The sequence below is a fragment of the Molossus molossus genome, unplaced genomic scaffold, assembly GCF_014108415.1.
Source record: "Molossus molossus isolate mMolMol1 unplaced genomic scaffold, mMolMol1.p scaffold_m16_p_1, whole genome shotgun sequence".
NCBI classification, from domain to species: Eukaryota; Metazoa; Chordata; class Mammalia; order Chiroptera; family Molossidae; genus Molossus; species Molossus molossus.
Window position 1 is genome coordinate 192,272,541 of NW_023425344.1, and position 23,457 is coordinate 192,295,997.

At 36.2% G+C, this 23,457-nt stretch overlaps 1 protein-coding gene across 2 annotated transcripts in view; it reads left to right on the top strand.

The window, feature by feature from the left end:
* Positions 1-23,457, top strand: part of UNC13C (unc-13 homolog C) — a 561,286-nt gene that overhangs the window by 369,724 nt on the left and 168,105 nt on the right. For both annotated transcript variants that reach the window (XM_036264009.1, XM_036264019.1), the window contains 2 exons: positions 10-143; positions 20,187-20,272. In XM_036264009.1, the coding sequence (XP_036119902.1) occupies positions 10-143; positions 20,187-20,272 (220 nt within the window). The remainder of the gene's footprint in view (positions 1-9; positions 144-20,186; positions 20,273-23,457) is intronic.

Genomic DNA, 23,457 nt, shown 5'->3' on the forward strand with positions numbered 1-23,457 from the left:
TGTGAGCAGAGTAAGAAACAGGACATTCCTCGGGAAGAGCAGGGACCAACCACCAAGAATTTGGATTTTTGGCCCCAACTTATTACACTGATGGTCACTATTATTGATGAGGATAAAACTGCCTACACACCTATCCTGAATCAGTAAGTACACTGTTTTACAAATGAATGGCTTTTATTCAAGTAAAATTTAAAAACTATATTTGGAACTCAGCTTATACTCATATTTATCAGTTATATCCTGGATTTAACTAATTTAATGCATTATTTAATAGAGCAATTTTATTTTCTTAAATAACAATCTAAGCCTATGCCTCCATGCATAGAATTTACAGATTATGAGCAAGTAGACCAGGCAGAGAAATAAAAATGCATGGCTGTTCCAGAAGAACAAACTCTAGAATAGTCTAAAATCTTCAACTCATCAAAATGCCACTAGTTATGAGACCTTGGGCAAATTATCTAATTTCCCTGGGTCTCAGTTTTCTCATATGTAAAATAAGGACATATTACTAGCTAATTTCCAAGATCCACTCCAGCTTTAATATTGCACATTTAGGGTTTGTTTCTTGCCCATTACTGAGGGTTATTTGAGCAAAATAACAGCTGACTCTTGCCAACCATGCACTTGTCGTCTGGTTAATGAAGAGGGTATCTTGACATTGGTAGTGTCTGAAATGCTGTGGACAGCAGGAATAGCAAAAATATATAAACCATGGAGTAGAATAGGAAGGAGATCCAGACTTATGGAGAACTGGTTTTATTATTTTTTATTCCCTATAACCCTACTGGTCAAGACAGTTAGGGGCATTTTGCTTATGTTGAATCCAACTGAAATTCCAATTACAGAAAAAGTAAATTTAAGTATCCAAGTTTTCATCCTTTCCAGCTTCTTATGCATCCATTTTTCACCCACTCCCAATTCCTACTTTTTGTTGAGAAAGTGATTCTGTCTTGGGTATGTGATCATGATAGCATCATTAGGTTTTACTTTTCACTTTCTTCTCCCTTTTCCCCTTATATTCACCTTTCTGCCTGATGGCCAGAGTATCTTCTGATGACCATCTATAGAGACTTTGCTCTTTTATTTTTCTCTGGTGACCCAGGACTTGATTTTCTCTGTTATTATATGACAGACCCTCAGCTCATTCTGAGTAACTTTATCAAATATATATGTTTTCTCATTCATCCTTTGGAACTCTCTTAATGACAGGGTAGATTTCCTAAAGATAGAAAGATCAATAACTTCTTTCAAAACTGTACCCTTGGGCTCAGATAGGCCATTTGATAAATAACTATTGAATGAATACAAATATCTACCAAGAAATGCTAATTAAGTTATTTGAAAGGATTTTATGTTTAATGAAAGAAATTGTTTACATTTACATAATATCAGAAATCTGGATGTGACTAAAAAAAGATACATTATAAAATCATTTGAAGTTTTCTAGATTTATCTTCACTCATATACTATGAAAGACATTTAATATTTTAGTGGACTTTTTACAACTGCATTAAAAAATACATTAATTATGGCAAAAATAAATTTTGAATTATGTCTGCTGAGTAAAAATGAGCAATGGCACATAGAAAAAAGAGAAATGTCTGTGTTTTGCTTTTTATTATTGTTTTCTTTTGTATTTTGTTAATCCTCACCCAAGAATGTTTTTCCATTGATTTTTTTCAAGAGAAAGGAGGGGAAGAGAGAGAAAGAGAAACGTTGTTAAGAGAGAGACACATCAATGTGTTGCTTCCTACACATGCCCCAACTGGGGCCAGGGATGGGACCTGCAACCCAGATACATGCCCTTTACTGGGAGTCAAACAAGTGACCCTTGGGTGTGGGGGCCAACTCTGTAACCACAGAGCCACAATGGCCAGGGCTGCTTATTGTTTTTAAGTTCATAGTTTCGAGTCACTTTTTTTCTGTGAAACCTAGTCCTAAAAACCACCTTTCCTCTTTTTTAGAATCTATGTTTTATGTTTGTATTTGCTCAGATTTTGAGGATGTTCTAATGTTTTCCTTATTAAGGATCATTTCATTTTGTTTCTCATTTAACTGAATCAACATTTTAAGTGAACTCTGAAAAGTGAGGTGAGGTCTTGGTGGTCAATGTTGCATTTGTGAGATTTTCATTTACACTTGTTTCTTTATTTACACAATGTGTCATTACATGTAGGTTTCCCTAATTATCCCACTGGTTAGCTTGACTCTCACAGCATTTTACAAAGTAGGAAATCCAGACCATTGGAGTCAGAATTACATGGGTTACAAGTTGAGTTGGCAGTTTCTGAATCCCATTCCAAATCTATGGAGTCGAAATCTGAAGTTGTTTCGGTAGTCAGGCATCCCTCATGTATTCTGTGTGCACAGAAGGATGAAAGCACAGGCCTGTATGTGAAGGACATGTCGGGTTAAAACAAGCTTTGGTTTATTTGGGAAGTAATGGGATGTGGATGAATGATTTAAATGTACAGGACTTATTTTATCTCTTTCAGAATGCTCTAGGGTTATTGATATAAATGATTTATTGAATGAAGTATTCATCATGACTGAAAAATCATTATAAGCTTTTGCTTATACCAATTTGATACCAATTTATAATAATTTTAGAATGTAAAAATAAAGGGAGGGATTTGTTGTATTTTGTACAATAGTATATAACCCAGCATATATAGTGGATAAGTCAATGGATAAATTATATATATTCTAAATAAAGGTCTGTTGTCAAATATTAATTTGACTTTTTTTTTTTCCTCTTAGTTTGGGACTTTATTTTCCATTTTCTTACTTCTATCTTTTGAAGAGCATTTTCTTTTTGATGGAGTAATCCAATGTAATTATTTCTTGTTTTTCTTTATAATTTGGGGGTTTTGTGTCCAATTTAAGAAATATTTGCAACACCCAATGTAAATGGTAACACCCCAGGTTTCTTCTAGATGTCTTACATTGAAGTCTATGATTCAAGGTTTTTGTTTTGTTTTGTTTTCATATATATGCTATGGTATAAAATTTAAGATTCTTTGGGATTTATATATATATATATATATATATATATATATATATATATATTTAGCTAATATTTTCAACTCTGCTTGTCAAGAAAGTTATTCTTTCCCCTTTTAATTACTTAGGCAACTTTCTTGAAAAAGTCAATTTAAGTATATGTGTAAGAGTCTATTTCCATACTCTGTTCCATTGCTCTGTTGATTCACATTGATCTAGTGGTGATAAATGTCTTTGGCTTTCCTCTGGAAAACTCTTTCTCTCTCCTTCAATTATTAAAGACAGTTTTGCTAAGTAGAGTATTCTTGTTTGGCAGGTGTTTATTTATTTATTATTTTTTTCTTTTCTCTCAGCATTTTTAATATATCGTCTCTCTACCTTCTTACCTGCAAAGTTTCTGCTGAAAATCCAGTGATAGGTTTATGGGTATTTCCTTGTATGTAACAAGTTGCTTTTCTCTTGCTGCTTTTAAGTCTCCCCTTGTCTTTTATATATTCTCTTTTTTGAAATTCTCACTGTGTTCAGCATTGATTTCCTGACATCCATGAGCATTTTTATGCCCTATTTTAATCTCTATTTTAATCTCTCTGTCAGGTAAATCACTTATCTCCATTTCATTAAGATCAGTTTCTGGTAAATTATCTTGTTCTTTTGTTTAGGACATACTCTCTTCTTCACTTTCCTTGACTCTCTGTGTTGGTTTCTGAACCTTAGATAAAACAGCCTAGACTTGACAGAGTGGTCTTATCAATCACTGCAGTCTGAGCTCCTGTTGTCTCTTAAACATGTATGATAGTTCAAGCTTCTGTCTTTGTTCTTAGTGGCTCCCACAGTTGAGGGGGTGCCAGGACCTGTCAGTGTCCCAAAGGGGAAGAGTATATCTAGCACCTAGATGTAAGCACCTAGATGCAAGCTAATTAGAAGCCAGACCCTCAGGCAACAACTGAGAAAGTATGCAATGAAGCCCCTTCCAGAGAGAAACTGGAAGATGGGCATTTTTGCTTGTTTTGTCTACACTGAGCCTAGGAATATAGTCACTGGGTTGGGGGATGGGAAAGGGGATACTCCTGTACCTATTGCAAAGCTGCTTCTTTGTTTGCTATAGTCCTGTGGCACTTGTGACTACAAGATATTAGCTTGAGGTCTTTTGAGGATCTGTCCCTCTGGTAGTAGTGAAATAATCAAGCAAAAAGAAACTAAGAACCATATGATTTCACTCATAATGTGAGATACACAGCAGTGTGGTGTTTTCTAGAGGAAAGGGGGTAGAGGGATGGGGGGAGAAGGAGGCCTAATATATGGTGGCTGAATATGATCTGACTTTGGGTGGTGGACAAGGAACACAATGCAGAACACAGATTTGTAATATGGAAATGTACACTTGAAACCTATATGATCGTATTGACCAATGTGTCACCACAATAAATTTCATAAAAAAACATTTTTTAAAGGTGTGGACAAGCTCCTTTTAGGAGATACTGACAATTTAATTTTATTGTTGGAACAAGCTAAAGGGAGAACACAGGAGAAGTGCCTTTGGCTTTCCTGGGCTCTAGGGAGTTATCTCAGCCATCCCCTGTGCATGGTAAAGAGAAGCCAGGCCCCCAGGCACCAGCGCTTTTTTTTTTTTCCATTAATTTATTTATTTTTGTTACAGATGTTTCTCCTTTTTCTCCCACTGATTCCCCCTTCCCCTCCCTCCCCACTCTGTCCTCAGCTTTGTTGTCCATGTCCATTGTTCATGAATATATGCATTATAAGTTCTGTAGTTTATCTCTCCCCCTTGTCCATCAGTAGACAAATGGATAAAAAAGCTGTGGTACATATACACAATGGAGTACTCTGCAGCTGTAAGAAAGAAAGATCTTTTATCCTTTGAGACAACATGGAGGGACCTGGAAGTATCATCCTAAGCAAAACAAGCCAAACAGAGAAAGACAGGCACCAGCTTTTAAAGTATGCAGTCCAACCCCTTCCAGGGAAACACTGGGCCTATGAGTCTAATGCACACAAGACTTGTTGGCTTCCAGAACTAGTAGTTTAAGAGAACCAAGTTGGGGTTCTAGGTGTGCAGTCTAGACCCTTCACTACTCAGGGAGAAGCTGGCAGTTGGGGATTCCCTCCCCGCTGTACAGCACTGTGCAGGGAGGTGGGATTAACAGCAAGACTGTGTCTCAGCCTTATCTCCTCATTTCGATGTGGGAATTTTCTTGTTCACTCAGTACATAGGAGTCACTCAGCTGGTGTCTGAATTTCTCTCAGAAGGAATTGCTCCATGTATACTTGTACAGTCAGTATCCATGGGTGAAGGGAAGTTCAGGGGTTTTAGTTTTCCCCAAACCTACTTGTTCTTAATGGAGTTTTTATAGTTTGTGTCTTTCAAGAAATTTTTGCATTTGATCTAAGTAGTCAAATTTGCTATCAGATGGTTCATGACATTTCCTGTTATTCGTTTAATATCTTTAAAATATGAATTAATTTCCCCCTCTCATTTTTAATATTGATATTTTGTATATTCTCTCCTATTTTTTCTGTCCAACTGGCTAGATATTTAGTAGTCATCTGAAAATGAAACATTTTGGTTACATTAAAACTCTGTTGTTTTTGTTTTTAAAGTGAATTGGTTTATTTTCTATTCTTTATTTATATATATATATATATATATATATATAGAGAGAGAGAGAGAGAGAGAGAGAGAGAGAGAGAGAGAGAGAACTTTTAAAAAGGCTGCAACAGTAGTCCAGTGAGGAGATTTGAGGACTTTATGTAAAATGATGGAGAAGAAGGATCACATTTGAGAAATATTAACGCGATCAATAGAGTTTTTTGTTTTGTTTTGTTTTTTTGTTTGTTTTTTTGCTAAGAGTATTGAATAGAGTGTTAAGGGAAAAGGTAGAGACAATGAAGATGCTGTGGTTATGAAGGCACCATTAACTGAGATTATAAATTCAAGAGGAAGTATCAGTTTGAAAGCACATAGTTAAAAAAGGAAGTACATAGTGACTTATATGCTGACATATGGAGATTTGGCTATCTGTGTAACTTCCATGAATGATATGCAGTAGGAAATTGTATTAGATACTGACATCAACCAAATATATAATGCTCAATATATATGATAGAAAGTAAGAAATCTTGTTATTTAAAATATTCAGAAAGTTTTACTCTGTTTATTTAAATTATTGTGACTCATTACTTTGTTTTTCTAATGCTGACCAAAATATAAGCAGAAATATGTTTCATCCATTCTATGATCCTGGGTATTTGCATGTATTTTATTGTCGGTAATTTCTTTTAGTTTCCTCCAAAGATATATAAATAGTTAAGGCTCAGTATATTAGAGGATCCAATATGTTGAGTAGAAAACGGACCAATTTTCCAAAATATTCTATTTTACTTGCAAAAATACTATATGATGCATTTGTTTTCTCAAGGCTGGGGGATCAGTCAGAACATTATTTTTGAACTAGACATCTTAAAAAATAGTATATTTCATTTGCCGCACTGAGGAGACACTGGGTGTAAGCTACTTTTATCAGGGATTTACATCTTGTTATTTCTGTTTTGGAACTAATGGTGTTCGAAGTATTAAAGCTATTGAGTTATTGGCTTGGACTGTGGTTTCCATAAATTATTTTTATATTTAAAATATTTTTGCAAAGGTGTTCATCATGCTAAAAATTATGGCAACTATACATTGAAGCCATCTATCCATCACTCAAATTCAAGATTTTGTCATATTTTTATCTATATTCTTGAGTTTTCTTTGCTTTGCTTTGCTGTAGTGGTGCTAAGATTGATCTGCACAGACAGCTTGATCCCTCCATTTCCAAGTTTTCTATTGACTTCTCTTATAGTGCTTTTATTTAGTTATAATCATTTCAGAATCAGTTATTCCATTAGGGACTGAAGAAATGTGGTTTTGTAATGTTATCCTTCAACATTTATTAGTTAGATGTTTTCTGTAAAGGACTTCCTTTCATCAATTAAGGATGCTTACTTGTTATCCTGCACTAGAAGAAGTACAGGAAAAATATTTAATTCTTTCTTTTATCTTAAAGATTGCTTCCATCTTTGTTTCCCTGCTCTATATACTTTTATCATTTTTTATCAACATTAGTACTTAAATGTAACAAATATGTATTGAATATTCTATATATGGTAGGCACTATGCAAAGTTGTGGCCCCACACAGTTAACTGGGAAAGAGATATATACAAAATTAAACATGGGCCTTAAACTGGGTAATAATTGTGCCTGCTACATTCACAGTCATTCTGGGATTAAATTCCTCCACTCACAGTCCCTTGTCGAGTAACCTAGTGAGAAAAACTAGAGTTGCTCTCTGGAACTAGACCAAGAAGTCCAGGGAATAAAACAGTTGACAAGAATAGACATTGAAAGTTTACAAACAGCTGTAGTAGATGATTTAGAATTAATAATAAATCAAAATGATGTATAAATAGAGCCAGAAGAGAAATGGGGTTGAAGGGAAAAAAAGGGGGTTGTCAGTGAAAGAAGAGAAAGGATGCTTAAAAGGTAAAACATAAATGCTGAGAATAGCTGAGTTACGCTATAGGTGAACTTGAGTGAGCATCCCATCTGCAGTCACTTACTGCACTACCCAGGCTGCCTTCAACTCTGAGGAGCTTCTTGTCCCTGGTTCCTTGAGACCTGACTTTACTGGTCATTGCTCCACCTGTTAGACTGAGTTCTGCTTTCCTTAGGTTCTAGTACAATATGGAAAACATTTTAGTCTTGTTTCTTTATTATACTAAGTATGCTTACAAAAATTACCTTTTAATTATTTGTAGTTACTTGAGTCTGTGACCCTTATAACCAAGCTAGCATAACTACCCGGGTTGATAATATATGGAACAGCACATGTATTCCATTATAGTTGCAGTGGGTTGCTGTTGAAGTGAAAAGTAATACTTTAATTAGAATAAATAAACTATTTTCTACAAGTAATCAGTCTGCAGAGTTCGGGTTTACTGTAGGGAGAATGGATATTCAAAAAAATATTTAAAAATCTAAAATCTAGGCTACAACTACCTGACTACAGATATTATATATATATAATTTTGAAAGTTTTTTTTCATGTTAAATACAGCCATTTTTGAATTTTAAAACAGATCAGATGTTTCTCTACAAATTCCCCAAATGATACATTATCTGGAAAGAATAAGAATCTTTTTCTAAGAGCACAAGAACACTGTTATAAGAATACTTAATAAGAATTGTACTAATTCAACCACTTCTGAAGATTTCAATTTTCTATCTCCCTGATTTTACATCATGGAGGAAAGAAAAGGTTCATCTTGGATTTTCAAAGATAAACCTATGCTTGCCAAATTATTTAGGAACAACTGGATATCTATATGTTATAAATACGATCATCACTGTATAAGGAACTATAAGGAATTAACAGTAACCAGGCAGTGTACAATTTAATGTTTAAGTTAATCCTGAATTCAATTCTAATGACATCAGCACTGTCATCTTCAACTCCAGATGATGAAACGGAAGCAACTCTTGGAACCAACAAAAATGATTAATTATAAGGGAAAGATCCAATACATAAGATGAGGGACATCAATGCTTCAATCCAACTAAAACATGTCTGATGCTTTAATGATTAATCTGGATCTGGTCATGATAAATCTTTAACAATAGTTACAAAAAGTTAAAAGTTCCATCGATACCATATAGTACCAGGTGCAGTTGCATAGAAACCAATAGGAGCCCTGGCCGGTTTGGCTCAGCAGTTAGAGCGTCAACCTGCAGTCCACAGAGACCCGGGTTCGGTTCCTGCTAAGGGCATGTACCTTGGCTGCAGTTTGTCCCCGGCCCTGGTTGGGTCGTGTGGGTGGCGGCCACTCGATGTGTCCCTTTCACATCGATGTTTCTCTCTCTTCCTCTCTCTCCTTCCCACTCTATCTGAGTAAAAAGAAAATGGAAAAAAAAAAAAACACAATAGGAAAAATGTACACAAGTTGTTATTTTTTGTAGGAAAAATGTTAATATGTATAGTGTGTACTCACTGGCACCCTTAGAAGAAATATGAAAAATTTTTTTCTCAGAATTCACTGCTTTAAAGAATTTTTCTTCCTGAGCAATTAGGATACAGAATCAAGGCCGACGTTAAACAACTCTGTGGAATTTGACAGCAGACATTTCTCTTTCTACCCTCACTTATTTTTATATCCTCATTTCCTTTCATTTCTCTACTTTTCAGACAAATCTCATTTTATTATAGTTATTTTTTTAAAACATCTGAATATTTTTGAATGAGATGAATTCAGTAGTCCCCTCTTATTCACAGTTTTGCTTTTCAGTTTCAGTTACCTGAAGTAAATGATGGTTCTCGAATAAATGAAACAGTCCCGAAATAAACACTGTGTAGGTTTTCAGTTGTGCCCCACTCTTAGTAGTGTGATGAAATCTCACTATGGCCCACTCCGTCCTTCCCCGACGTGAACCCTACCTTTGTTCAGAGCATCCACACTGTATCAGCCACCTGCCCGTTAGTCACATGGTCGCTGTCGGGTTATCAGTTCAACCTTTATGGTATCACCGTCTTTGTGTTCAAGTAACCCTTATTTTACTTAATAGTGGCCCCCAAACCATCACATAACTTTTATTACAGTATATTGTTATGATTATTCTATTCTATTATTCGTTATTGTTGTTCATTCTTACCACACCTTATTTATATTAAACTTTATCAAGGTATGTATGTATAGGGAAAAAACAGTGCATAGAGAGTTAGGTACTATTGCTGTGTCAGGCACCCACTGAGGGTCTTGGGACATTTCTCCCATGGATAAGGGGAGGCTATTGTACATAAGTAATCAGTGAACAAACATAAAGAACGAGGACTGTGTTTTAAGTATGCAAAGACAAAGGCAGCTTGAGTGGCTTAGTGATCTAACATTCTTGAGTAAGACAGACTGAACCATCAGAACTTATAAAAGTTTTACAACATCTTTAAGACTATTTTCAACATTTACAACAAATTTGGGAGGTAAAATGTAACCCATAGGACCATTATCAGGATCCGAGGAGATGATGCATGTAAAGCACTTAGCCCAGTGCCTGGCTTTGTCTACAAGTTCCACAGATGTTAATTGTCATCTCTCTTCTACTGCCTCAAGCTTCGGGCCCTGCAATGTGAATCTGAGGCTGTCTATACCCCAGGTCTTTTAATCAGGGAATGCTAGGATAGCTTGAGAAATAATTATCCAAATTCAGTAAATTCCATTTATTCCTCATAGGCACATTACCCAAGGTTTGTAGTGTATTTCTGTCCCCCTTCACCTCCTTTGCCACTTCCAGGTGGCATTTCTGTTGCCTTACAAAATGCTGATTTTATTTATTTATTTTATTGATTTGTTAGAGAGAGAGGAAGGGAGAGGGAGAGAGAGACAGAAACATCGATGAGAGAGAACGTTGATTGGCCACCTCCTGCATGCCTCCCATTGGGGACTGAGCCCCCAACCTGGGCATGTGCCCTGACCTGGAGTCAAACTGGTGACATCTTGGTGCATGGGTCAAGGCTCAACCACTGAGCCACACTGACTGGGCCAAAATGTTGATTTGAATAGTTAACCTGGATCCATCCTCGAATTTATTTTTCATATTGAATTTAAATATATTTTTGAAGATTTGAATTCATTAAAATAATTGCCTTAGTTGTAAATGTACATTTAAAGAAGAAGAATGAAAGATGATTGGGTTTAAATGGCATTGGTGACCTACTTGGTCTTGGTACAAGAGAACTTGAGCACCAAAGGAAAAATTTATCACCACAGGGAATGTTCAATTAGATGAGTTCACTCTCCAAATGCTTAAGCTGACTTTCATCCTTCACTGCAGTGTGATGATGTTTTAGTTTCCCTCAGATACGGCTTCAACTTGAAAGGCTCGTTGATAATTTAGAGTCCTGCTTAACTCAAGTTCCTTCTTCTTGGCTGTTCTCTTCATGACACTGGTAGTTAATTGCATTCATGCATGTCAAGTATTCTTAAATGGAGAACACAGTAATAAAAGCTGAATTTTTAAAAATTTTAATAATGTCCAAAAAGCACAGGAAACAAAATGTCTGGAGTTCTGGCCATGCTAATGAAGCTTTAGTTGCATATGTGACACACTATAATAGGACCATTGATGACTCATTTGTAGCCATGAACAAACTTTTCTTCAAAGACAGACTTTGCACATCAAAATAATACTTCACACTCAATGGGTTCTGATTTCATCTGTTGTGCATAATGAATCAGTACTGTCAAATTTTGACAAAGGTAAATTGTTTTCCTTATTTCTCTAAGAGATTTGCAAGACAAATTGGGTTATTAAATTGTGTCTCATAGGAGTCAAGGTTTAAAACGTTTATGCTTTGTATTAATTGCTGCAAGTGAAAAGCAGAAGACATTCAAATACTCTTGGCATAGGTCGGTTATTTCATTAAACCTCCTTTTATGAGTAATAAATTAAGTTATAACTGCACTGAAAATGAAGAACTGAAGATATACATTAGAAAACTTAATTTTTGTGTAGCTAACCCTCACAAATTTAGACCAGTATGAGGAGGGGTTACTTTTATTTTTTTAATGCAAATAATTGTATGCATATCATATATGTGCTTATTTTAATGTTTATATATATGTAATAATTCCTACAAGGTAAGGAAATAGTTATGGAAAGTTAAAACCTCTTTCAGTCCTGCCCATATAATAGTTTGGAAATTATTTGTAATTAGCATATAAATCATTAGTGTGTAGCTAGAGATTTCTTAAGTTGATGCAACCAATTTACTCCTGGGAGCACATAAAAATTCCTTCAGTAATTAGTTTATTGCCATTAATTTTATTAGCCATGTTTTATCCTGGAAACTAAAAACCAGCAAAAACAAATGTCCATTTCCATTCAGTTTCTGTGATCTTTTTTTTTTTTCCACATTAGAAATCAATGAAATCTAAATAATATTTTCCTGTATGTCTCATTTATAGTTAGAATTTTATTATCATTATCAGTAAACATTTATTGTCAGCTGTGTGCCAGTGGCTGTACAAAGTATTTACATGTCAAATCTAATACTATCCTCACCACAACCCTAGAAATAATCCCAAATTGCACAGTTTTTATCACCCCATTTGACAGATGAGGAAATTGAGTTTTAAAGAGACTACTCACTGCTCCACTGGGTAAATTAATTAAATAGGAAAGGAGAAATCAAATCCCTATTGCTTTGACTGAACTGAGGTTTAACTACTACATTGTACTGGTGTGGATTGCACAGAGCAAATGGCCAGAACTGGTTTAAATTGCAGAAAATAAGCCTCTCACAAATGTGCAGATGGTGTAGACTTCTTAGCCAGCCCCAAGATAAGGCAAAAAATATTCAACTGTGGAGTGCGTTGGAACGATGCAACTCTGCCTTTGAATCATGAATTGGTACTAGGTATGCAATACAGATAAAATGTATAGAAATCCGATGCTCAAGTGAGATTGTATATTTGCAAGTCTACAGAGGAAATTTGGACACAGTGCAAATAGCATTCTTATTGAAAGATGGTTATTTGTGGCCTGTTAAAAGTTGGAAACAAAATCTAGCCAGCTTGATAAAAATCTATTATAAAAAAAATACTAGGTGTTTCTCCTCTCACTCCAAGTACTGATTTGCTTCTTTCTTCGGTAGTATTCTGCTCATAGTTGCAAATTTTCCCCCTCTTTTTTCATTAAGTAGATAGGAGTAAAGAAATTGTTCAAAAAATTGTTAATTTTGCAGATGTTGTCTCCAGATTACATCCTAGGTTCTGGAATTGTTTAAATCTTGTACAGAATGCAGATATATATATATATATATATATATATATATATATATATATATGAATGACTGTGTAAGCATAATTCATATTATTTGGTAGTGAAGGAATGTTCAGTGGAGAAAAATTGTTTTCCAATGTTAGACAAAATTGGTTAACGAAAAATAATATTAATAGTATTTTCTTCAGTTTTGAACTGTAAAACCAATGTCAATTAAATTTATGAGGTAAGTTAAATCTTGTGTCAACAGTAAAATTATAAAATGTATATAATAAAAGAGCTCCAATACTATCACTGACTCTTTCTATTAGGCAAGCCATTATGGTCCAGTGTGTAGTCTCCGTATACTTTCCTTTGCCCTTATCCTTCACCACTGATCAATCACTTTTAGCTCTGCCTGGAGTACACCAGAGGACTATAGAGGGCCATGATACTTGATTTGCGATTTGAAGACAGTCGTTATGATCAAATGGAAATTGAGGAGGAGGGAGAACAGACGGGGAAAAAAATGATCATAAGTCATGAGACATCAGATATATTGAGAAATTCCAAGTAAGCTGGGAATGGCTAGGGCATGGAAAGTGTTTGAGAGTAGAGATAGAAGTTAAAGCTCAGACCTGATCATCACTGGCAAGGAAGGTCACATTAATGATTTGCAACTTTTTTTTAAAATATGTTTATTGATTTTTTAGAGGAAGAGAGAAATAGAAACATTGATGTGAGAGAGACATAGATCAGCTGCCTCCTGCACGCCCCCTACTGGGGATGGAGCCCGCAACCGGAGCATGTGATCTGACCAGAAATTGAACCAGGATCTCTCAGTCCATGGGATGATGCTCAATCCCCTGAGCCACACTGGCTGGGCGAGTTGCAACTGTACTGTGTTAACGAATGTATGACAAACAGCCAATGGTTTTAAAGCTGTGGCTTGAAATATTATGGCCTGTGTTCTTAAAAAATAAATTTGGTGGTAATATGAGGGTGTAATGGAAGAGGAAGGGATGAAGGCAAGTAGATAAACCTACAGACTAGTGCGATTCTTGAGGCAAGTAAGGGTGAAGACTTGAATGAGAGATGTGGCCAGAGCAAAAGGTCCAGGACAGGCAAATTCCACAGATGTGTCAAAGGAGGAATCCACAGGAGAGTAAAAGAGAGGAAATGCTGTGGATTGTAGCAGAGGTGATGACCCAGTGTGCTGTCTAGAATTAGGGCTAAATAGGGGTATTTTTTAAAATTTTTATTTAACTAGCATATATGTAAGAAAGAGCCAGAAAAGTATTTCCAAATGCACCAAACATACCATCAAGAGATAGTAAAGTAAAATAAAAATATAGACTTCAGAAGAAGACCTAATAGGTAAATAAACTAGTTTTGAGTTCTCTTTTCCTAGCATAGAATATTTATCTCCATAGGTAACAGTAAGTACAACCAAATTTGAAATCAGTACTATAAACAAAACTTCTTCTAAAACAGATATCAGAAAATATCTCAGACCCCAAAGATTGTCTTCTGCCTAGAAGTAGAGTTTATCAAGTAGTAGAGATTGAGGTTTAAATTTAAATAAAAACAGTTGAATAAATACAAACGTAATGTTTTGATCTCTAAATATGTAAGGCAAAATCAGTAGTCAAGTACAAAAAAAAAAAAAAAAAAAGAAAGAAACCGTAAGCTGTGAAGATATTTTAATGCTTGGGAATTTTTGTTACTGTCATTAAAAAAAAAAGAAGAAAAATAAATAATATAAAGATGCATAAGCTCTATTTCTGACTCTGCCATTGATTTTTTTTTTTCATGTTTTAGGATACATTTCTTCTTAGTCTTTAATATCTGAGTCTAAAATGAGTGTAAACAAAATTATATTTTTGGCCCTTCTAAAATACACACACACACACACACATGCACACACAGACGTGTGCACATATATACACACGTTATATATATAATGTGTGTGTGTGTGTGTGTGTGTGTGTGTGTGTGTGTAGAATTGTTTCTTCTTTATTGGAGACATCACAAGCTTCAGAAACAGAGTTCAAGGCTCAAATCCTGACCACTAATTTCTCATTTGTAAAATGAGAATAATAACAATAAATGGGTATTTTGTGAGAAATAAATGAATGCTAATTCATTTTTTAAAAAACCTTGCATGTATAGTAAAATTTCCATTAATTTTATTTCAAAAGAGATGATATTATTTTAAATAAATTTTGCGGTCACAAAAATAATCTTATTCAGCTTCATAGGACTGTATGAAGTAAAAAATTAAAGGTTTAGTGTTTATGTAGCACTTTTGTGAAGAAAATAAATAAAAAAACAAAACTAAGACTCCCCTCACCCAAGCCTTACAAATTTTCAGTAATTCAGCTAATATTTTCTACACATATAAGCATAAATATACAGTTGATGATGTTTATTTTATATTATTTTTTTGTAAAATATTGGAATATATTATGCATACCATTAATCTGTAATTTGCTTTGTTCGCTGAACAGTGCCCGATAGACATCATTGCACGCCAATACAAGAAGGTCTACCTTGTTTTTTATTTTTTTTTATTTTTTATTTTTGTTTTGTTTTGTTTTGTTTTATCCTCACCCGAGGACATTTTTCCATTTTCTGTTCAGACAGAGTGGGAGGGAGAGAGAGGAAGAGAGAGAGAGAGAAACATCGACGTGAAAGGGACACATCGAGTGGCCGCCACCCGCACAACCCATCCAGGGCCGGGGACAAACTGCAACCGAGGTACGTGCCCTTAGCGGGAACCGAACCCGGGTCTCTCTGGACCGCAGGCCGACGCTCTAACCGCTGAGCCAAACCGGCCAGGGCTACCTTGTTTTTTAATTGTTGTATATTTTTCTGTGGATTGATATGGCATTAGGATGATGCAGCCCATAGAGGGGCCTCCTGGGTGCAGGAGAGAAGGGCATGGGGCTAACACAGGTATCTGAAGAGCAGAAGAACAGGAAGCCTATAGACATTAGATAACTTTTGGAAATCATATTTAACTAAGCCCTGAATTTTTTTTATGTTTTCTAGTTTGAAATTTTTTTCAGCAAAAAAAAAAAAAAAATGTTCACTATTATTTTAATCAAAATTTCTTTGAATATTAGACGGGTTAAATATCTCTTTTCCTATGGCTTTATGGATTTTTCTTTTCTTCTTTTTAACCTGTCCATTGAACTCATTAGCCATTTTTTCCTAATTTCATCTTTTTCCTATAGATTTGTAACAATTCTTTTTATATGTATATTATTATCTTATTGCTTCTTATATATTGTATATTTTTTTCTAGTGTGTCATTTCTATTTTAAATGGTAGTTTGGTATGGCTTTAGGTTTTGCCATATTGAGAATTTCATAGCACTGATGAAAACCCTTAAATTTTTTCAAGAATGAAAATCAAACTCGACATTGTTTATGCAACTGAGAAAATCCTGAGACTAACAGCTTGTTTTCATTTGTATTTGCCTTTTTATTTATGTACTTTTTTTTGCAATTTTTGTTCATTTTTGTTACAGATGTTTCTCCTTTTCCCCCTACTAACACCCTCCTCCCGATCCTGCTGCCACCCCCAGCACTGTTGTCTGTGTCCATTGGTTACGCATACATGCACACAAGTTCTGTGGTTTCTCTCATCCTAAACTCCCATCCCCTTCTCTGAGGTTTGTCAGTCTGTACCCCACTTTCATGTCTCTGGGACTATTTTGTTCATCAGCTTGTATTGTTCATTATATTCCACAAATAAATGACATCATGTGATATTTGTCTTTCTCTAATTGGCTTATTTTGCTTAGCATAATACTCTCCAGGACCCTCTTTGTCGTCTCAAAGGATAGAGATCTTTCTTTCTTACAGCTGCGTAGTATTCCATTGTGTACATGTACCAAGCTTTTTTATCCACTCATCTATTGATGAACAGTTGGGCTGTTTACAGATCTTAGTAATTGTAATTGTGCTAGCAGCTTATTTTTAAATTTCTTGTTTTGAAGTTATCTGGTTGAAGCCTCTAGATTAAAGAAAGAATAAATATTTTATAAGTCACTTTGAAAGTCTTTTCTTATGGTAATCATATACATTAACTGAGGTGCACAGCTTATTTCTTCCACCAATTAATCTTTATCCTCCTTCACAAGTACACACAACTCTTAGTTTCTTTGAGTAATTCTGGGAATGACTGCACCAGTATATTATTCTGCATCATATACCCTTAGCCTTATTTTTTTCAGTAATATGTACTTGTTGCTGAATATTTTCCTTTTAATTGTAACCCATGTTTCTTAAAGTAACATCAGTCTTAGGGTAGAAAATCAAATAGAAAAACAACATCCACTTAGTATATTTTTAGCTCTTTTTGCTCCTGCTTTGATCTAGCTCCCAGTATCCTCTCAGCTACAGTCAATGTTCCTCGTTCTCCTTTTCTGTGTGTTCTCCACCATGCTGGTGCCATGTGCCTCTTTTCCTGTTCCCCGGTGATACATCGGCCCTCGCATACACTGAGTTCCTGTCACAGCTGGTGCCACGTTCTCAGCCCCCGTCTGCCACTTGTTCATGCTGCTGCCTCCTATCTCTGCAGAGGCTGCAGAAGTGACCCTCCACTGAAAACAAGCGCTGTCATGGCTCCTGAGAACCCATGAGTAGCTGTTGTTTTCCAAACACTTGATATAACAAAACCACTCTGTTTCTCACAACCGACTCTTATCTTTTCACGTTGTAGTTTTCTTCATGGGACTTACCACAACTTATTAATATCAATGTCAACATGTATTTTCATATTTATATTTATATATATATATTTATATTTGTGAGATACTAGATTGTAAAGTTCAGAAAGGCAAGGACCATGCCTGTTTTATTGAATAGGATATAATCTGTCCTTAGCAAGTGCACACACATTCTAGGCTTTCAATTAACAGCTACTTATTAAAGAATGTTACTTTTTTATTTTAATCCTCACTGGAGGATGCTTTTTTCCCATTTATCTTCAGGTAGAATGGGAGGGAAAGAGTGTGGGAGAGGAGGAAGAGAAAGAGAGAGAGAGAAACATCAACATTGACTGGTTGCCTCCTGCACAACTCCAACCAGATCTGGGGACCAAACCACAACCAAGTATGTGCCCTTGACCAGAACTGAACCCGTGACTCTTTGGTCCAAGGGCCGATGCTCCAACCACTGAGAAAAACTGGCTAGGGTTAGAGAATGTTACTTTTAAATGCTAAATGCATTAACAGCCACTTGTATTATATTACCTCTTATTTTACTTCTTACAAATGTATAGTTTTCAGGTTATTTTTCTAAAATAAATAAAGCATTGCAAATTTGATTGAAGCCTTACATGTACATGTGCCTCCCTGAATCTAGTTCCCTTTACTTCTTGCCCAACCATAACTATGAGAATAGATTTTATATTTTTTATTCCCCTGAATTCCTTTGTATCTTTATAATATATGCATGTGTTTACTAGAAAAACATGTCAGATATGTGGGAACCCTCTGCCCTAGAGGCACGGACTGATTTGCCTAGAGACAAAGTGTGAGAATGTGAGAAGCTAGACAGAAAGTAGCAGTTGAAAAACTGAGAAAACAGTCTGGCCTGTGTGGCTCAGGGGTTGAATGTCAACCCATGCACCAAGACGTTGCCCGTTCAATTCCATGTCAGGGCACATGCCCAGGTTGTGGGCCTGATCCCCAGGACGGGGCATGCAGGAGGCTGCCAGTTGATGTTCTCTCTCATTGGTGTTTCTATCTCTCTCCCTCTCACTTCCTCTCTCTAAAAATCAATAAAGAAAAAAAAATTGTTTTTAAAAGAAAAACTGAGAAAACTGAATACAAGAACAGGAGAATAATAAAATTTAGGCCCTACAAAATAGTGGGTTTTGGTGAATACCCCAAGCATTAGTTGGGGTTGTGAAGGAGTACATCCTAGGAGTAAGTAGGAATAAATACTGACCTGTTTTGAATGAGCTTAGACCCTATTGGATTAAGGTCCTCTCTCCTGACCCTAAAGCACTACTACCAGAAGAAAATAAATTCTTTCTGAAAGAATTCTAACATAATCCAAACACTCAAATTGTATGCACATTTTTTACACAAAAAGTCCTTTATTCAGTCAAAAATTAAGCAGGCATTATAAGAGATTAATATAGTGGAATTTAGAGATAGATGTCACAGTAACTATGATGAATATATTTTTAAAATTCTGAGTGTAAATATTTGGTAAATGTACATCTGTATTTAATTTTTCAAATATCAATCAACATTAGATAAATTGAAAGATGGCAGTTGGACAGGGATAGTTGATGAAATATCCCTTGCTTTTGGTAGAAAACTGGGCTAGAACATTTTGTGTACTGTTAGTGGTCTTTTCTTATTTGAGGTCATCCTGAGGTCATACTTAGGTAATTCTTTCTATCCCATTCAGAATCGTATTACTCTTTCTTAATTTAGACCCTAAAATGTAAATAAATGTGGGAGCTATTTTTGTTTCTTGATATATCATTTGTGTGTATGTGTATATCTACATATATATGCATTCATTATATATTTATATATGGTATATTATATGTATGCATTATATATGTGTATATATATATATAGTATATATTTGTTAGAAAAGAAACTGCTATCAGTCTTACACACTGGCATGGGGTAATGTCTACAAGGTAATGAAAAGACGTGGTTGTTACATTCACTGGGTTTATATCACTAGGAGCTTTATTACAAGATTAAAAACACATTCAGAGTACATATTCAACAGCCGTAGGAATCTTGTCTTCAGCCTAAACTTGTATAATCTAAAATGCACACCTGCCTAGGAGTTCCGGAGTCCTGATTAATGGTCCACCATGGGCCATTTACCGGAGGAGTGAGGAATCTTTGTTGAAATAATTCATCTTAAGTAAATAGGAAATAAAAACACTCAAGCTTGCTTCAAGGGAAACTGCTAACAGGTGAATGTGAGGTGTGGTTTTTCGTATTACATGGTAGCTGCTACTCAGATCCATTGGATTTATCTACAAAATTGAGACAAATGAAGATGGAGTGTGTGGTAGAACCGAAGAGGCTCTTTAGACAGGAGCAAACATCCATGGATGTTCTAAGACATCCATCGGAGCTGCAGGCACCTTCACCTTGGCACTGATCTAATGGAGCCTGTTTCCTGACACCCAGCATTGTTTCATCACCACATTCTGGTGTGTTGTCTTTTACTACCGAGGCAAGTTCATTAAGGGAAATCACATAAATAAAAGGATCGATGATCTACATAGTAATTACTGTGGTATATATGTAAGGTGAGGTATTTTTTTGTTTTTAGGCACAGTCTTCTTTGTTGATACACTAATATATGTGTTTGGTTTTAGGTTTCCTCAAGAGCTGAACATGGGAAAAATAAGTGCTGAAATTATGTGGACCCTTTTTGCTCAGGATATGAAATATGCACTAGAAGGTAATTACAAAGATCTAGTCTTCTTAGAACATATGTTTTAGTTATATCATTATTTCGTGTTCTTGGTTTTAAATGGAAGAATCGATGCATTAAGATATTGATTGCTTCATACGGCAGCTCTATTTTTAAGTTTGTGAAGAACCTCCATTCTGTTTTCCGCGGTGGCTGCACCTATTGACAATCCCAGCAACACTGCACGAGGGTTCCCTCCTCTCCACATCCTCGCCAATACTCATTGTTGACTGATAATAGCCATTCTGACAGGTGTGAGGTGATATCTCATTGTGGTTTTAATTTGTGTTTTTCTGATGATCAGTGATGTTGACTCTCTTTTCATGTCTATTGGCCATCTGAATGTCCTCTGAAGAAATGTCTGTTCAGTCCTTTGGCCATTTTCTTTTAAACTGCATTGTTTGGTTTTCTTGATGATAAATTATATAAGTTCCTTATATTTTGGGTGTTAACCCCTTATTGGATGTATCATCACCAGGAAAAAAAAAAGCACATTGTGAACAGTTTAGTTCTAAAAGATACTTCCACATTGTAGGAAGACAATTTCTCAAAGTATTTAAAAGCAATAAGAAGTGCATACATTTTAATTAAGTGGTCTAAGTTGCAGGATCATGGTGATATTTCACTTGCGGGGTAATGCTCAGAGGCGGGACTACTTGATGGTAGTGTATTTACTAACACAGACCATATTGGGAGTTCAGATATTCATCTACAGGGACTTGGAAATGGTACCCAAGGCCAGGTAGGTTAAAATCTGGCCAAAACTTGTCCAAGGGCAATGACGAGACTCTTCACCAGAAACTTCACTTTTATTAAATCTAAACCATACAGTGTAAAGCAAGGGGAATACAGCTCTGAGTTTTATCATTCTATAAATATTCTTTGAGCACCCACATGTTAAGAGTTAGAGATAGACCATAAACCAGTCTATGATTTCTGTCTTCTAGGAACTTACAGTCTAGTAGAAAAGTGTCTTTGCACTTATTCATCAAATATATATTGAAGCTGGAGAGGCTAAGTTCACATAAGTCAGTGTGAGTGATATAGCAATGAACCAAATAGCTGTGGTCCTGGCTGCAAGACTGGAGAAGAGCTACTTGTATGCAGACAATTGCATTAGGGGGTGATCAGGGCTGATGATGGAGTGTCTGGAGGAGAAGCACCTAAATCGGACCTGAGACAAGGGGGGAAGGCAAGCTTTCTAGAGGAACTTCCTCTTAGGCAGTGTTATTTTGACAAAGACCTGAAGTATAGGCAGGAGTGAGTTTGAGGAAGAGATGAACAAGAAGCATCTCTGTCTCGTCCTAGTAGAAAACAAAGCAGTAGCAGTTAGAGTGAGTGCAAGGGGAATTTGAGAACAGGGAACTCAGCAGGCCCAATGTGCCAGAAGTAGCAAGGAAGGCTGGGAAATCGATGGGGACCAGCATGCAGTGCCTGCTAGCCCATGTTGAGGGGTATGACTGCTTAGAAAAAGGTGGGACTGTAAAGGGATTTCATCAGGGACAGGTCTTTTCAGATCGGCAACTGAGATAAAGCATTTTGACTGCAGTGTGGAAAATAGATCACTAGGGTAAGACTGGTTCTGAGCTCGTGCTCATGGTGCCACTGTTGTTTAGCATTGCTACAGTGCAAGCTTGCTGTGGGGGGACACAGAAGGAACATACAGAAGTTCAACAACAACAACAAAAACAGTACGCAATAGATTATAATATCTACTTTTCTGGTAAAGTCTGGGTCTACCACTCCACAAACACAGAGGTTTATCTAATCCTAAAGATTACACCAGAACTGCTCAGAGGGGCAAAGTCCATATTCTGCAATGAAGTGTTCCTTCTCTGTCATTTTCATTAGTCCTGCTTTTGCTCTTCCTTTGATACCAATCTGCTCTGATCGCCTTTTCAGAATCCAGCAAGTCTCTTAAGACAGATAGGAACCACCAGTCCATTAGGCCAGCGAATTTCTTCAGATAGCATTTAGTCCCCTAGTCCTATCCCCTGCACTCCCCAGCCCTCCTCCAGTGTCTGGCAGGCATCTCCTGTTTTACAGGGTTGATAAGAAATCTGAATCTCCTCCGTCAAAGCCTGCTTCTTCCTTCTGCCCGCCCCCACTTCCCTACTGCAATTGCTGGCACCAACATTCATGCAGTTACTTAAGTCAAACGTAGGGTTATCGTGGATTCCTTTGTTTTCCCAGACTCTCCGCTTATCCCAGTTTTGGGCTTCACGGCAGGTGGTCTACTGTCTGGATTTCTCTTTTCAAAGCAGCTGTGTAGGGAGGGCTCAGCTTCAGGTCACCTCCTCAGGATCTAATGTCCTTCTCAGAAAGAACGTATTTGAATCCTTTGCATAGCAACATATCACTCTCTTCTATTTATTTGTTTGTGTATTTATGTTTGTTCAATTGAATATTTCTTATCTGCCTCTCTCGTCGCAATGTAAAATCGGGTCTATGGCTGTTACCAGCACATCTATATTGCCTAGAACGGTGCCTGGAGAATAGAAGCCACTCAGTGGCTATTTGTGGAATGAGAGGTCTGCCAGGTAATTCCCACTAAACGGAGCAGCGAAAAGAGCAGCAGAGGAGGTCTCCACTTTGATCTGCTTTTGTCATATAACTTTGGGAAACTTCCAAGTTTCAACACCTTTGTGTTTCATTGTCCTCACCTGTACATTGAAACGTTCACTTGGACCAGAGGGCTGGGCCATGGGCAGGGAGGCTACTGCCCACACTGATGAGAAAATCGATTACTTGGAACAACCCCATGGTGGCACTTGCCAGTGCACGTTTGGTTCGAGCAGGGCCTAGGTCTTTGCTTACATAGTAGCATGTGTGCAAATATTTTATGTTACCTTCATTTGAAAAACTACATATTAATTTGAGAGATATAAGTGTAATATTCATGCTAAGAAATGGAAAGCTTCAAAATTTTGTATTTGAGACATGATGAAATCAGTAATGCTACAAGTAAAGGATCTGTAAATTTGATCAGATGCTTACTGTTTAAAGGTTAATCATTTTGTATAGTAACAGTATCCCAAAATACTGAGGTTGTATACTCAAAAATCATGTCCAAGAACACTAGTAATTAATAACTCTGTGGCTTTTTTGGAGACACAAATCTCCTCCTTCACAATAACTTTTTAAATTAGTTTGACTTTTTTAATGACAGATTT